General features: G+C 36.8%; 2 protein-coding genes across 2 annotated transcripts in view; one reads left to right on the top strand and one right to left on the bottom strand.

The window, feature by feature from the left end:
- Positions 1 to 17,226, top strand: part of LOC112043757 (pikachurin) — a 156,295-nt gene that overhangs the window by 62,564 nt on the left and 76,505 nt on the right. The gene's annotated exons all lie outside the window — the stretch shown is intronic.
- On the bottom strand, positions 5,967 to 16,176 carry LOC112055343 (alpha-N-acetylgalactosaminidase). Its single transcript, XM_024095415.2, has 9 exons — positions 15,812 to 16,176; positions 15,056 to 15,230; positions 14,501 to 14,675; positions 13,587 to 13,684; positions 12,339 to 12,500; positions 9,537 to 9,731; positions 8,182 to 8,346; positions 7,243 to 7,315; positions 5,967 to 6,238 (listed from the first exon to the last, which is right to left on the bottom strand). The coding sequence occupies exons 1-9, from the start codon at positions 15,973 to 15,975 to the stop codon at positions 6,207 to 6,209; spliced, it is 1,239 nt and encodes a 412-aa protein (XP_023951183.2). The 5' UTR covers positions 15,976 to 16,176; the 3' UTR covers positions 5,967 to 6,206.

Below are 17,226 nucleotides of genomic sequence, written 5' to 3'. Positions count from 1 at the left end.
GTAAACGTACAACAATTAGGTTTAAAGATCCAAACAAAAAACGCAAATATAATCAACCGGACTGTCAGAACCAGAACATTCTTTATGAGCCCGTTTACCGCAACCTCTACAACAGTACCACATTTCGTTATTTTTTCCAATTTCGCTAGCTAATAGCACACAATGTCTCTTCTTCTGAATATTCTGACTCATCGTCGCAAAGATTCTCAAACTCTTCTTCATCTGACGTATCAGTTCCATCCGCAAAAAGTTTCATTTTAACTCTTTTTTATTTTTTCTTTCTTGTTGGCTGCCATGCTTGTTCCATCCGCCTTTCGCTGCGGGACATTTTCTTTCTTTGTTGCTGGTTGCTCCCTTCTCCTTTGATTTTAGTTTTACATTTTTCTCTAAACGTTTCTTCTCCTTCTCTTGAAATGCTGTTTTCATTGGTGTGCTAGATAATATTACTGAATGTTTTCTTTGACGCGACGTGTATTCTTCTTTCTCTTCTTTCTTTCTCAAAATCTAATTTTCAGTTGCAGTTTTGGAACAAGCAGATGTTTGGACATTAAAGATTAAAGTAACTGATTGTAGAATTTTAGACGGTTGCTGTGTATCATTTGATAAAATTGGTTCTGTGTAGAGTGATTGTTCTTGAACGTCGTTTATTGTGGACGAGGTCATGGAAAATTTGACATTAGCTAGCTCCAGGAGTATTTTATCATTTGACATAAACGGGATTTTTATAAGGGATTGTGTTTGGCGATATGTTTTGTGTACTATTTGTTGTAGATGCTTCCACTTGTAGCTCACTTAGTACAGATGGACTTATAGCATGGTCAATATCAGGGTTTTTTTTGACATCTGCAAAAACATATTATAATGTATATGGGGCAATTGGAGCTACTAAGGGTAATCAGAGCCTAATATAATAAGCTCTGATTACCCGACTACTACCATTTCGAAATAAAATAAAATAATTTATTGGATCTAGCTTGTAATTAAATTATACGCGCAGATACTCAAAATTAATATCATTAGCTATAAAATAAAATAGATTTGATTGTAACAAGTGCATAACTTCACACTTACCTGGCCGATGAAATTTCGTATTTTTTATAAGCGCGGAGCAAAAAATCGACAAGCGCCCGTGGTTACACAACGCGTGGCACTGGCGAGTCTAGAACAGTAGAGAAACGCGAACGCAGCATGCCGAAGGTGCCCGAGTGACAACTGAGTGAATACGAGGCCTAGTTTTGTCTCTAGTCGCACCGCTCCAATTACCCTCTGGCTCTCATTACCCTCTGTTCCCCTATGCGTGATAGAAAGAGAAGCTAGACAGATTGGCATCGTAACGCGTTACGTTACAAAGCTGTTTACCCTTCCATGAAGTTATCACTTCAAAACAGTAACTTTGTTCTTCAGATAACTAGTCCATCACAAAGTTTTAAAGTTACCGTATTTTCACGATCCAGCTTTTGCAATCCCTTTAATCCAATTGACTTACATAACCTTCTACTGTATAATATACATCTCTTACTGTATAAAATAGGTATATTATGCATATGTCCCTATCTAAGTCGTACTTAATTGTTATTTCTGTATAACTCCCTAATTAGCGTTCCGTGTCTACATTACGTATGCCGGGATCACGTAGTTAGCTACACGTATCTTATAACTAAGACTTGGCTTAGTTCCCGTCACATTTGTATGTGTATCATATCTCAATGTAACTTTGAGGTGAATAACTTGACTAGCTTTACTTGAGCTCTTTGTGCATTGTTGCAAATATTCATCTACCAATCATGATGGATAAATAATGCACAGACGTTATTTCATGATAGGTAGGTAGACAATTATTTTCAATGTATAATAAATAAAGATAAATAATGCACAGACGTTATGTAGGTAGGTAGACAATTATTTTTATAAATAAAAAAACAAAAAAACACAATCCCTTTCTAAATTTGGTGTATCTGATACTTCCCTAAAATATGCATTTAAACTTGCACAAACCAAGTAGTAGTCGAGGATTTTTAAGAATACCATAGATTTACAAATAATCAATCATATACCTACAAACGCTTTTTAAAAGTCACATGAAAATCACTGAAATAGGTATGACAATTTGATGAAAGTAAAAATCAATAAAACGCATACGTTCATCTCTACTAATATTATAAAGCTGAAGAGTTTGTTTGTTTGATTGAACGCGCTAATCTCAGGAACTACTGGTCCGATTTGAAAAATTATTTCAGTGTTAGATAGCCCATTTATCGAGGAAGGCCATAGGATATATATTATCCCCGTATTCATACGGGAACGGAAACCACGCGGGTAAAACCGCGCGGCTTCAGCTAGTGTTAAAATATGCCTATAATTTCTTCGGCAACCATAATGAACATAACTCTACCTAAAAGTAGGCATGTAGCTGCATATACCTATAAGCAATAAAACATTTACATATACCTTCTTCCTACTAAAGCTATTAGGGCGGTAATATATTATACGGAATGAAGCCCACAGCCTTAAAGTGGCATAACCACAAATTAATTATTCAATAATAAGGAGAAAGTGCTTTCTGCCTACTTCATCCGTTGTAAATAACATAAGAATTGGATTCTTAGTAAATCTATGGTATCGTCTAGATCATATGGCACGTCGATTGTGTCTACAATCGAAAACGCTTCGACAATTAAAAATGTTTGGGAATGATATTTGCTATCGACAGGTCACGTGATCAAGTTATCGATCAGTTATGTCATTCGCATACATTTTTATTTATCAAAACGTTAGCGTTTGTAGAATATGCCACATGGCTACAGGCCTATGTTTGGAATCGGTTGTTGCGTATTGGATGAAAATGTGAATTGATAATGATGTTGATCAAAATAAATGTTATCTTGTCATTACAACATGTCTTTGTATTAGGCCTACATTAATACCTTAATGATATTAAAATTATTTCGTATAGGTACTTATATAAACAGTTTTTTTATTGTCGCTTTTTCGATTTGTGTTTGATATATTTAGACTGTTTCTGAGATATGCTTGTATGGGTCCATCATACAAATAATCAAATGTTTTTGGCAAAAGTTAAGATAGGCCACTTTGTTGTGGAGGACCTAAAATAATCTTATTCGCAAAATAATAACTTTGCGGCCGACATTTACTGCTATGCGGAGTGTTGGCTTATTAGGATTAGACATCATTTACAGGGCCCTCTTGTTATAATATTATAACACAATATTTATTAATTTCTGGTTTTTTCAAGATTTTTAATAACGCTTAAGGATTAATAGCTCTACTCTACGGTAAACGGACCGGACTTAATACCTACTTACGCTTTAAGGGCGAATGTCGTACCGACTCTTAACAGTCTTTTCGACTAATTGGAGAGGAATAGGACTATTGGTCACAGTAAAAAAAATGACAGTCATTAAAAAAATAATAAGTATGAACGTTTTAAAGAGCAGAGGATGACAAAAATATTGTAGACTATCTAAAGACATATGGTCCAATTCAGTAATTTTCTGTTATGCACGCCATTGACGATCAATTATTTTCACGTTTCTGCACCATCCACGACTATAACTGATCGTGTATTGGTCACTGCGTGCATGCACTGCGTCTTCGCTGCCGTTTGCGCTGCAGAAACGTGAGAATAATTTAGTTAGACTTTAGTCTTTCAACTTCGGATGATGAGGTCCTGGGTTCGATCCTGCATCAGACTACGAAATATAGGTACAGCTTTTCTTTCGTCCCAGAAATTCCCAGAAATATAATCGAGTTTATTTCTTCTCTCAAAAAAAATAAACTAATAGTTTCTCGCAATAGTTCTCTGCCAACGTCGCCCTTTGTCCTGGAGCGCTCGTACCCGCCAAATGCGGCTCGTTAAACACTTGGAGCCTCGTAAAATGACGCGCGACTCATAAAACTCGCCTTTGTTTAGCCTTATTGGGTGACGGAATGTGAACTATAATTGGATTTTGAAGGAAAATAACCATTTATGTAGGACATCTATAGAATAATGTCTTCTAGGTATTTAAATGAGTATCAATCATCCAAATGCACCTTGTTTATAGGCGCATATTTTGGTGGGCCGTAACCATCCCTAGAATGGAACTGTGCCCACCCTAGGATTATGGGCTACCGATATGGAATTCTATTATGATATTAATAATAGACTTAAAGTCGGGGGCCGGGCCACCCTAGGAAATAATCCTAGATACTCCAATTACCTTGTTTGGGTTAGGGCACAGAAAACATATGTACAAGTAGTTAGAGCAACATTGCAGGCAAAAGATAGTAGAAAAAAGGAGGAAGTAGGAAGTAGGAAGTACTAGCTACGAAACATAAGGGAGTGGACAGATATAAAGACAGTCGGAGAATTTTTCCGCCTAGCCATGGAGAAGGAGAAGTTTGGGAAGCTAACCGCAGACCTTTAGTAATGGAGAGGCACTTTAAAAATAATAATTGATGCACCAGCCAATTGATTGTAAATGAATAACCATCGCTATCACAGGGCCTGCAAAGAAAACGTCCTACAAAATGCCGCCCATTAACCAGAAGAGGGGGTACTTTATCTAGGGTCCTGGCTCTGCTTGGTGTGGGCAACATATTTCCCCTCCTATAAAGAGAGCGTCTCTGCTCCGTAGTGGGCTCTTAAAGGCTATATGATATATCGTATATTATATAGACTATACGAAAGATTATATACCTACTATTAGATTTTTTGTTACGTGTCTACAAAATCACCGCAAAAAGTGATCCGAATTTAGCTACTGAACTGAGGGCACACATGCACAATTTTGTATTTACTTACATTATTTAAATCATACTCTACAGGCTGATAGGCTAGACACTAAGGATACTAAAAACCGTAAAATTTTGGCTAATATATATTGCATTATTTTAATAGGCCTTAATGTCAGCTATCATCTTGTAAAGTATATACGAGACAACCTGTGTATATAGTTTTTACACTTCTTGAACACACAACTCGGCATTGTAGACAATATTTAGGTTTTATTGGTTTAAATAATTCTCGTTATTTACCATGCTACTAAATGAAACTTAAGACACTTAGAATAAGCCACTTGGACTCGTAGATAATATGTCACTAGCGCATCTCAGACAATAGAAATCCCGGCCAGAAACATTTTCTAATTTTCCTTTTAAATTTCCCCTTCAGGCCTACGTCCTCTGTTACTGGGGCGACTCTCGACCCGTTAGCTCAGGCTAGACTTTTAATCGTAAGTTAGGCACAAATGAGACAATCCAAACGGCTCTTTGGAGTGCCGCCAACACCAATTATTACTTCGAATGCCCTTACGTTTTGAAAGTCACAAAAACTATTTGAGCGTTGATACGCTTAGCTTAATGTATTTAATGTCTGCGCTATCCAGTTATACTCAGTGATTTTGTTGTTTTAACCTACTATAATGAAAGTACGAGCCGTGATAGCCCAGTGAATATGACCTCTGTCTTCGATTCTAGAGGGTGTGGGTTCGAATCCGGTCCGGGACATCCAACTTTGCAGTTGTGTGCATTTTAAGAAATTAATTAAATATCACGTGTTTCAAACGGTGAAAGAAAATATCGTGAGGAAACCTGCATACCAGAGAATTTTTTTAACTCTCTGCGTGTGTGAAGTCTGCCAATCCGCATTGGGCCAGCGTGGTGGACTATTGGCCTAACCCCTGTAATTCTGAGAGGAGACTCGAGCTCAGCAGTGAGTCGAATATGGGTTAATAATGATGATGATGATGATGATGATGATGATGATGATGATGATAAAAGTAGGTCGTCCCGTATTCCTATATCATATATACCTATAGGAGTAGGTACTTACTCCATCTTAGGGAACAATGTAAGATTCAAAATCATTTCAGTAGTTTTGAGAAAGATGTCTAAAGCCAGAACTAGAATTTTAAAAAATAAAGAATATGAACTTAATTTAAAAAATAAACTGACTTAAAAATTATAAGTAGGTAGTTTTAATATTATTTGTATGTAGCCGATTGTGTCAATCAACATGGCTAATGGCTCGATGAAGGAGGAACAGAAAAAATATTTAATTCTCACAACAAAATGTGTATATTCTTCCTGATCATTCCATAAATTAGTAGAGGATATTCGAGTAGCATTGATATATTACATCTCTTAAATACTTCAGTTTTTCCATCTTCAATATGTATATAGTCTTCAACTTACTGATAAATGTGTCATAATGGAAACATTGTATAAATCAATGAATCTGAAAAAAAAATAATTTAAAATTAATACATGTTGATACATATAAATAAAATTAAAGTGTCTGACTGTGATGTAAAAAAAAACTGTTTTTTCAAGTTTATAGCTGTTTACACGATAACAAAACATAATCAAGCTTTTTTAAAATGTTAGCCTGTCTGTCTGTGTTTCTGTTTGTCCGGACTAATCTGTGGTGATGATCGGCTAAACCGATTTTTCTTCAGCTTTATAATATTAAGTATAGATTGTTACACTTTTGTACTTATCGATTTTGAAAACTTTTTCGCTATTGAAAAGCTGCTTATAGCATATAAGATATCTGGGACTTTCACTGGAATATGGAGGAGGTTATAGAGCAACATATGATTTATAAAAAACAGAATTTCAAGGTAATTTGCGGGCGTCCACTGCAAAAAATGTGTCATCTGTGATTTTAAACTAACTGTTTTCTCAAGTGATTATGCGCTGTGAGTCGAAAATATCTCTTTCGTCCCATCGTAACGAATCGAAGCGAGCTCTATTAGTCTTTTTTTCTACAAGGCATGTCGATCACAAATTACAGGCCTACTAGTCAAGTTATAATTTTCTATATTCGACATTTTTCAATATAATAACTAGTCCGCCATTTTACCGCCATATGGATTAAGAATGACGTCACAAAGTTAACCATCCATTGTCATCCAAATTGAACAAGTATACAAAATTTCAGCTCAAATTGGTTAAAAATATCTGCTTTAAAATTGTGCTGCAAGATTTCACAATAGGTACAAACAGACATTACATTTGAAGTTAAATGAAAGCTTGTAAAAAAGCAATCACTCTTTATTTAGATTTCGACGTAATTCTAACGAAGACACTTTAGTGCTTAATACTATCTAGACTTCATGAGCTCTTAGCCCTCAAGTATAATAAAAAATTCATTATAAAATAATGCTCAATTTGCCGGCAAAGGCTCGGTCCAATTCGTATTCCTTAAGAGCCTACAGGAATGAGTAAAAAATGCCTCACCTTCAGCCGACAGGGATACTTGGAACGAGTCGCTTAACGAGATATTCTTTATGAACACTTGGGCGAAAATATCCTGGAACATCAAATTTTTCATTTTAATTGTCACTATACATATATAAATATAGGTATTATACCTATATTTATTTATTTGAACCAACAACAAAATCATATGTACTCGTAAATGGAACTAAATCATCTTAAAAACTAGGGTAATACAAAACATATACTTAAAGGTAGCTACATAATGCACAAAGAATATATCGTTGGTAGATATGCACTTGCACACACACTTTGTGTATTTTTTGTATTATTTTTTACATAGTAAATGATATTATTCATTAAATAAAAGTTTGTTAATATAGAGTCTTCGCTTCCTTGCCATATTTTGAGTATTTAAGTGTGTTTAAATTTCATATAACTGTTTCTCAAGTACTCATAGTCTACGAGTACACTATAGGAGTACTAAAACTCAATCAAGAATTTTTAAATTTTTTGCCGGTCTGTCTGTCTACTGTATGTATATTAGTACTGTAGTAACCAGGACTTTCACTGGAAGACTGGAGGATTATTGAGCAACTTATAGGTTACTTTTTATCCCGGAAAATTCATGGTTCACACGGTATTTTAGAAAAACTGAAATCACGACCAAGTCACAAGCGTTCTAAAGCGTCTAAATATATAAAAAAAGTCTTGTTAGTTATACTATTTATAACTCAAGAGCGTCTGGACCGATTTGACTGAAAATTGGTAGAGAGATAGCTTAGAACCAGGAGACGTTCATACAGGGTAGGGGTAGAATAGGAAAGGGTAGGATAGGGATATGGTAGGGATAGGGTAGGGGTAGGGTGTAGAGAGATTAGGGGAGTAGGGTAGGGTAGAGGTAGGGCTTTACACGGACGAAGTGGCGGGCGTCCGCTAGTGTATAAATAAAATACTTACCATTACAGTATATCCATCAGTGGAATTCAACCCGTAATGTCCCGGAATGAAAGAGACAGTAGTTTCGTCTTTGGATAAATTGACTAGTGCGAAAGAGACAGAGTGGTATTTGTCACCTTTTCTCGGTAAATGCGGTTTCACCCACAAAGTTACTGAGTACTGCAACTAGAGAAATGAATTCCATTTAGTATCTATCCAAATCTCAGACCAATAAACCATAGGACCTGCCTCGCTAGACGTTACTCCTCTATCAAAACTTATATGATCATATTCTAACGTGTTCATGCAAACTGTTTAGATTCGATGTTTCATTGTGTTAAAATTACACGTGTGTGTATTAGGATTTAAATTTATAGTTGTGTAGTAAGGACACAGGATAAATTTTTTGGTGTTCAATATTTTCGATGTGTGAGTTTACCTAGCCCCCTCCCAAAAACGACAGACAATTTTTCTGGTGAATTTGAGTGCCATACAAGTCCAAAGGTAATTGGTCTGAGATCCAAATGGATATTATCTTAAACGTATAAGTTTGTATACCTTGATGTTTGCTACTTATATCATCAACCCATATTCGGCTCACTGCTGAGCTCGAGTCTCCTCTCAGAATGAGAGGGGTTAGGCCAATAGTCCACCACGCTGGCCCAGTGCGGATTGGCAGACTTCACACACGCAGAGAATTAAGATAATTCTCTGGTATGCAGGTTTCCTCACGATGTTTTTCCTTCACCGATTGAGACACGTGATATTTAAATTCTTAAAATGCACACAACTGAAAAGTTGGAGGTGCATGCCCCGGACCGGATTCGAACCCACACCCTCCGGAATCGGAGGCAGAGGTCATATCCACTGGGCTATCACGTTTGCTACTTAAGCATGCTAAATTGTCTAAAGATTTTTTTTTAATTCTCTACAAGTTAGCCCTTGACTACAGTCTCACCTAATGGTAAGTGATGATGCAACCTAAGATGGAAGCGGGCTAACTTGTTAGGAGTAGGATGAAATCCATCCTCCTTTCGGTTTCTACACGACATCGTACCGGAACGTTAAATCGCTTGGCGGTACGTCTTTGTCTAAATGATGAGAATTCATGTATTACATTACACGTCAGATAGTAGTTCACAATTTTGTCTTATAATTTTAACTTCACATGGATATTGGGTAGTGAGGTATTGGACATTTAAACCTTGATTTCTCAGTAGTCGGAATTTAGTTTTTGATGTGAACATCTATCAGCGCCTTAGTAGTTTAAAACAGACAGTGGCGAAATCGCAGTCAAATGTTAACTTAAAGAGTAACAAACATACACACACATAATATAGATATTTAAAATATTAATTATAATTTTGTTCACTTACTACATAAGGTTTCGCCATAACCCCCAGGGGGTCTTGAGCGATGGCGATGAGATCCAAATTGAGTAAAAGTTTCTTCTCATACGTATTTAAACTGTTCATGTCACAGCTTAGCAGCAAAGGTGCTGCCAGCATTGCGTATACTGCTATATGCACGCGGCTTTGGCTGTCTGTCAGCGAGTTTGTGCCGAATATGAGCTACGGAATAAAATATCATGGAATAATATAAAACACATGGAATAAAACATAATGGAAGTATTAAGAAAATAGGGGATGGTTTTTCATTTAAAATCAGTGCCGTGCACTTATTTTAATAGCCTATTCCAAGGTCATGCCTCAAGAGAGAGAGAGAAGAGGATATGGAACTTAGACCCATAACGATGCTCCAATTCGATTTGGCAGCTTGAGGGTATAACTTATAATGTATAGAATATAGTTACTATTACCACGTTGAGTGGTAGGGGGTGAAGGTTTCGTTACGCTCTAAGACGGTTCGTGAACGATTAATTGGACCCGTCTTCTTGTAGACAAACTGAACTATCTTGCTCCAAGTTTGTTATTTGCGACATCTGAATAAGCAGTTTCCACGCTTTCGCCAGCACCCATGATAACGATTGAAATTCGGATGACGACTATTTCTATTGCTTCTCGTATCTTACGATGTACTAGAAACTTTTCCCTGGACAATACAGAAGCCTTATTGAAACGGATATAATGATTCTTATCCGAAGCTAGAACATGCTCGGCTATTGCTGAATCGTCTGTGTCCACATTCTTCACACTATGTATAAATTATGTTCTCTCATTCTTGTAATAAAGCTACGGCAAGTCTCATCTATTATTTTTTTGCCGATACACACACGATAGTTTAAATTCTACAATATCTGATTCAACATTATTCATATTCAATGATCAGTTCAATCAGATCAGCTTAATATAAGCTCATAATATGGGATTTTTGTTAACTTTATGGAATATGAAAAATGCGATTGTTATTGATTTGATGTCAATTATATTAGATTGCTACGAAACCCAGATAATATATTTTTTTTTTATTGTACTCTCTGTATTTCTCAAGAATCTGTCGTATCACGTGAATATGGTCTACAGTCGAAAAGTTGCTCCTAAATCCAGCTTGTTCTCTCGGCTGACTTTCATCGAGGATGTTAGTTAGCCGGAATAATAGTATTTTTGAAAAGACTTTGTATATGTTAGACATTAAACTTATCGGCCTATAATTGTCGATGTCCCCTTTGTCTCCTTTTTTGTGTAACAAAATTATGACTGATTTTGTCCAATCTTGTGGGATGGTTTCTGTCGTTATTATTTCGTTAAATAAATTTGTTAGTTTTGGTACAATTATTGGCATTAATATGTTGAGAAGTTCATTAGTAATTTGATCAGGGCCGGGTGCTTTTCCTAACTTCTGCGTAGTAATAGCTCTTTCTGTCTCTTCTCTTAGGACAGGTGGAATGTTATCAGATTCTTTCGTGTCATCAGATAGTGTCATAGAGAGCTTGTTATGTGTACTTGCGTTCAATAAAGCGTTCGACTCTTTAGAACACTGCTATATATGGGAATCATTAGAGCTACAAGGGGTCCATAGAAAGTATATACGCATATTGAAGAACATTTACGGAAAAAGCACAGCACAAATAAAACTGGAAACTACAGGTCCTGAGTTCCGCATTGAAAGAGGGGTCCGTCAGGGTGACCCAATTTCACCAAAGTTATTCGCAGCAGTTTTAGAAACGATATTTTTAAGACTGGATTGGGAAAATTTCGGCATTAATGTGAATGGAGAAAAATTAAGCCATTTGAGGTTCGCTGATGATCTTATACTTTTCTCAGAATGCCCTAAGGACTTGCAACAAATGTTGCAACAATTAGCAGATGAGAGTGCAAATGCAGGACTCTCAATGAATATATCAAAGACTAAAATAATGACTAATTCGACTAATTACAATGATATAACGGTTAACAGACAGATATTGGAATATGTTAATGAATATATTTATTTAGGGCAGTTAGTATCACCAGCAGGATGCATGCAGAAAGAAATTGAAAGGAGAATAGCCAACACTTGGAAGAGATATTGGTCACTAAGTGAAATTATGAAAAATAAAGAGACACCAATGTCGGAGAAACGGAAAGTGTTCAATACATGTATCCTGCCATGTCTAACGTACGCATGCCAAACATGGGCGTTAACTGAACATCAACAAAATAAAATTAATGTATGTCAGAACAGTTTAGAGAGAAGTATATTGTGTGTAAGGCGAAGAGACAGAATCCAGTTAAAAAGAATAAAAGAAAAAACTAAGTTCAAAAATGTTTACAATGTATGTAGAAAATTAAAATGGCAGTGGACGGGACATATGTTGAGAGAAAAGAAAGAGAAATGGACAAAAATAATAACGGAATGGTACCCTAGAGATAGTAAACGAAATAGAGGAAGACAGATGAAGAGATGGGAAGATGATTTTAAGAAAATAGGAGGACCAGAATGGATGCGATTAGCAAAAGACAGAAATACGTGGAAAATATTAGAGGAGGCCTTTGTCTGTACAAGACAAGCTGTTTGAAAGGGAGATCAATCGGATCGGATAGAAAATTACTATTTTAGCTAGTTGTTAACCCTACATTTTATTAACTTTGTTAGCAAGTAACTACTTGTATGTAATGATAAAAAACAGCAATAAAGGCTTATTTTATTTTTTATTTTATTTTATATTAGATTGCTAATAGACCAAAGTTAGTGAATAGGTGAAGGGTGGCTCTAATGAGTAATGACCTTTAGCTCACCATATCAGGATCGTTCCAATGTCCCGGGCCGTGGAACCTGTACAGATGCTCGTACTGCGTTGCGTAGTGGGCGATGATCGCCTTGACGACGGGCCATGACGTCGCCACGTCGTGGTAACTGCGCCACACGTTGCAGTGCCGGGACACCGCACCATAGTCCGGCTGCGAGAAACATACTAGAATCCGACTGCGAGAAACATCGTCGTCATCAACCCATATTCGGCTCACTGCTGAGCTCGAGTCTCCTCTCAGAATGAGAGGGGTTAGGCCAATAGTCCATCACGCTGGCCCAATGCGGATTGCGTGTGTGAACACGCAGAGAATTTGGATAATTCTCTGGTATGCAGGTTTCCTCACGATGTTTTCCTTCACCGATTGAGTCACGTGATATTTAATTTCTTAAAATGCACACAACTGAAAAATTGGAGGTGCATGCCCCGGACCGGATTCGAACCCACACATAGAAACATAATCCTATCAATAGGTCCTAATTTTGATGACACTCCTATGATATGCGGGAGACGTGGGAAAAACTGCGCGGGTTTTTTTTTATTATTCTTTACAAGTTAGCCCTTGACTACAATCTCACCTGATGGAAAGTGATGATGCAATCTTAAGATGAAAGCGGACTAACTTGTTAGGAGGGGGATGAAAATCCACACTCCTTTCGGTTTCCACACGACATCGTACCCGAACGCTAAACCGCTTGGCGGTAGGGTGGTAACTAGCCACGGTCGAAGCCTCCTACCAGCCAGACCTGGACCAATCAAGAAAACCTCAATCGGTCCAGCCGGGGACCGAACATAGGACCTCCGTCATGTAAATCCACTGCGCCACGGAGGCCGTCAAAATGTGTGTGATATCGTGCGTGCGGAGAAGTGACGTGCATCAGGCGTGGGTTTTTCATTCATAGCTTTTTTTTATTATAATCAAATTCGTTTCTAAAATAACGTATTATTTGCGAGATTTTTTATAAAGTACATTTTTCTATTTTATCCAAAGCGTAGATACGCTGTTAAAGTCTGGCCGCTCAGAAATTGCGTTTCAGTCAGGTCGTGCGAATAGGACACACATATTCAATTACAATTGCATCGTTTTTTTGTCTCTCTCTCATGTTACATCGCCCAACCGTCAGAAACGCAATCTCTGAGCGGCCGGGGTGTCTGCGAGTTTATACATTTTAACGACACCCAACACTATGGGATAATCAAGTAAAAAATTATAATTGATAATGATGAATCTTGGTACCTTTTTGTGATGTATGAACTGTATGTAATAGGGCCAACTGCACGAGTACACCATGGGCCGGCCGGTGGCGTTTAAATGCGCGCCCAGCTTTATGTACGCTGGAATATGTAGTTCAATATATACTCAGAGGCACAATTATCCGCCCTCTTTAATATGACCGCGATTTATTAAAGTGGGCGGATAATTGCACCTCTGAGTATATTGTGTAAAAAATATTTTGTTTGTCTGTTTTAGGGAATTGATAACTCTTTAATAAGTGATTAAAATACAATACTTTTTCAATGCCATTAATTATTGAAGCTCAAAAATTGTCTTAATATATAAATATATTTAACTTGAAAACGATCTGATGTTGGGGGACATAAAATATTGAGCTTTCTTACTTCCAAAGATTTTTCAGAAACAATTCTCAACCTAGTGTTGGGAAACAGGCAATGTGGCAAACGGCAAAGACCCCATGACTTACGGCCAGTTTCTTCATCGCAAGTAACAGTCAAAGTGACGTCATAAATCAAAAGTGGCGGACTTATTCACTGAAAAATAAAGTCTTCTTTACTACTTACTACATTTACTGTTACTTTAGCTTTACATGAAGAAACTGGCTGTTAGAGAGTAATTTCAGCCGATTATCTCTGTCATCATCACTAACAACTAACATTAATTGGTATAACCTACAAATCGGTTCAGGCGTCTTCTAGTAATCAGTGAACATCCATAAAAAAAATAAAGATTCCAAAGAATCGAGAACCTCTTCCTTTATAGAAGTTGGTTAAAAAATATTTATTCCCTCCAACCTGCATCGGTACAGCATGGTGGGTTCATATTCCCTCTCCTGTTCACACAGTGCTGTATGGATTGTCAAGTACACATTATTCACATATAATAGCAAAATAAATTAAATATTCATTGTTTACCTGTATTTAGATAATCTTCTTTAACGAAACAGCCGTCTACTTTCAAATAATCGACATCCCACTCTGCAAACATTTTAGCATCCACCTCAAAGTGACCTCTTGAGCCGGGGTATCCCATACACGTTTTGGTAGCTATGTTTGTGTACATGCCGAACTTTAGACCCAATTTGTGTATCTGTGGATGTTGTTTATGGTTGTATCCAGAGGCGTAGCTATTGCTGCATCAGCCGTATCAATGATACGGGGCCCTCGGACCACAGGGGTCCCTTAATTGTGAAAGCAAAAGTTAGTAAAATTTAATCTATCAATCTCACTTAATCTGGTGCTTCCTTGAGGAAAAAATATGGAAAAAACTGCTACTTATAAATATTTTCAGGATTTACCACTCGTCTATAGGCCCCCAACAAATTTTGATACAGGGCCCCTCCAAGGCATATGCCACTGGTTTTATCAGATAAAATTCAGGAAGTGAGGGTAAGCCAATAAAAATGAATTGGTTCCAATTTTATAAGCCAACACCTGCAGTTTCAAATAAAAAAAAGAAAACAAACATACATAATCAGCAATATACTTCATTCCACGAGGGAATCTCTTCTTATCAGCTACAAGTCTGCCGTTGTCATCTCTTGCCTTCTCAGACCAGCAGTCGTCAATGATAATGTACTCAAAACCTGCTTCTTGGTAACCTTCTGTGTAGAACTTGTCTGCCACAGACAATATTAGCTTCTCACTGTAAAAAAAAAAATTTCAAGGATAAACTATCCATAAATAGTATTTCATGTACACATTATAAAATGAAAAGATTTGTATTTTTGTATGTATTCAATAAACTCAAAAACTGCTAAACTGATGTAAAAAATTCTTTCACTAATAGAAAGCTACATTATCAGGGAATAGCAAGTAGCATGCACTTCATAGATGTAAACATACACTGCCTACAAGCACTGCCTAAAGACTCTATACCAATATGTGCCATCTAATTGTTTCCATGGGAAAGGTACCCAATATACCGGCAGTATTAACCCTCTGGATGTGAAGGCTTATCCTTTTGTCCAAATAAGCACAACTCTTGTGTCACCTGACGCGTGGATCAATTTCTTGAAATTTTTTTTGGTGTCTGATGACCAGTGATTTTTTAAAAGCAGAAAGTATGTCTGCTCATGTTTAGCTTAGTTAAGAATGGCAGGTAAGGAGATTGAACCAGAGTGAGTTTGAGTGGCAACAGGAAGTATATACGTTTGTATTTTATTAATTGTCTACCGAATGGGCCAACAAAGATCGGCGGAAGGTTTGTCATAAAGCATATCTTACTCGAGACATTTATGTGGATTGTTGTCACAATCGACGCCGCACATGTAGTAGCCCCACGACATCCAGCCCATGGGGGGCCGCCGAGCCAATCCATTATCCAATACTTCTACCACGCCCGACAAATACGCGAACACGAGTATCAGCACAAATAAATACACTGCCATGTTTTACATCACAAATATATCGTAAATAGACATTTTTTAATTCATTCCTAGGAACTAAGAAAATTTAATGATATATTAATTATTTGTTATCGCGGTAAGCACATTTTTTAATTACTTTCTTTTGGTATTAATTTTGTTTGTTATTGTTTACAAATACGAATTTGATTTGAACGACCGACACGACACGCCGACGTCACCCGCACTGTCAAACTTGACAATGACATTGACATAATATTATCAAAAGTGATTTTTTAAAACTCGTCTGGCTCTGGGTTCTAGTTTCTAAGTGTCAAAAACAGAGAAAAAACAAAACCCAAAATAATTAAAAACACTGTATTTTGCTTTAACAGGCGCTATTTAAAGTTATATCTCTATAGTTTATTAGCGTTATATTTTCCGTTCAATTTCAAGCAAAATACAGAACAGCATTGGCTCTTCAGTATTTATTAGGTCACTGTTTCCCAAAGTGTTTCCTGAACTGCGATAAAACCCGTCAGAGTTCCCGTGTAGGAATAATAAAAATAAACATGAGTTGTAAGTATTTTCGCAATAAACTGTCGTCTCAAGAGCATTACGATCCAATGCCACATCAAATGCAAGGCGTCACGTACGCCGGGCAATCGTCGAACAAAATAAAATGTAACTGAACTCGATCCACACGATTTAAGTAAAGGGTCGGACGAACCCTGCCTGTACGTTATAGCTTTCAGAGTTTCATTCGTAGCGGGAAAGTAGAAAAGACCAAGGAAATAAGTCTTGCGAGTTATGTTGCAATAAGAAATGGCTCTAGAAAAGGATTCGCTTTTATTGGAAGATTCTTTCGTGAATTTCAACCAGCGTGTTTTTGTTACGAAGGATGGATGCAGATTATTATTCTCTAAATGACGATTTCATAAATCAAAATTCATGACAAATGCTAGAGAATATATAATTCATCTTCGTCGTCTTGAGCTTGTTTTCAATATTATTTATCTAACCAGTTTTAGCTTTGGCTTTAATAATAGTGTAAATATTATACGCAACTTTTGAAAGTAAAGAAGACACTTATTTGCTTTTAAATTAATATAAATTAGTCTTTTCACTAATCTCAATCTAAGCTTGCTTAAAAGTTTTCAAATAGCATCAAGTAGCATAAATGAGTACCTACTTAACTGTCAATTTTAGAGATTATTAAAGGTGAATCAGTGGGTATCCGATATCCATCCACTGGTTTCATTAACATGGGCCTTTCAAAAAGGCCTGTACCACGAT

The sequence above is a fragment of the Bicyclus anynana genome, chromosome 2 (assembly GCF_947172395.1).
Source record: "Bicyclus anynana chromosome 2, ilBicAnyn1.1, whole genome shotgun sequence".
Lineage (NCBI taxonomy): Eukaryota > Metazoa > Arthropoda > Insecta > Lepidoptera > Nymphalidae > Bicyclus > Bicyclus anynana.
This window is presented reverse-complemented; position numbering and strand designations above follow the sequence as displayed.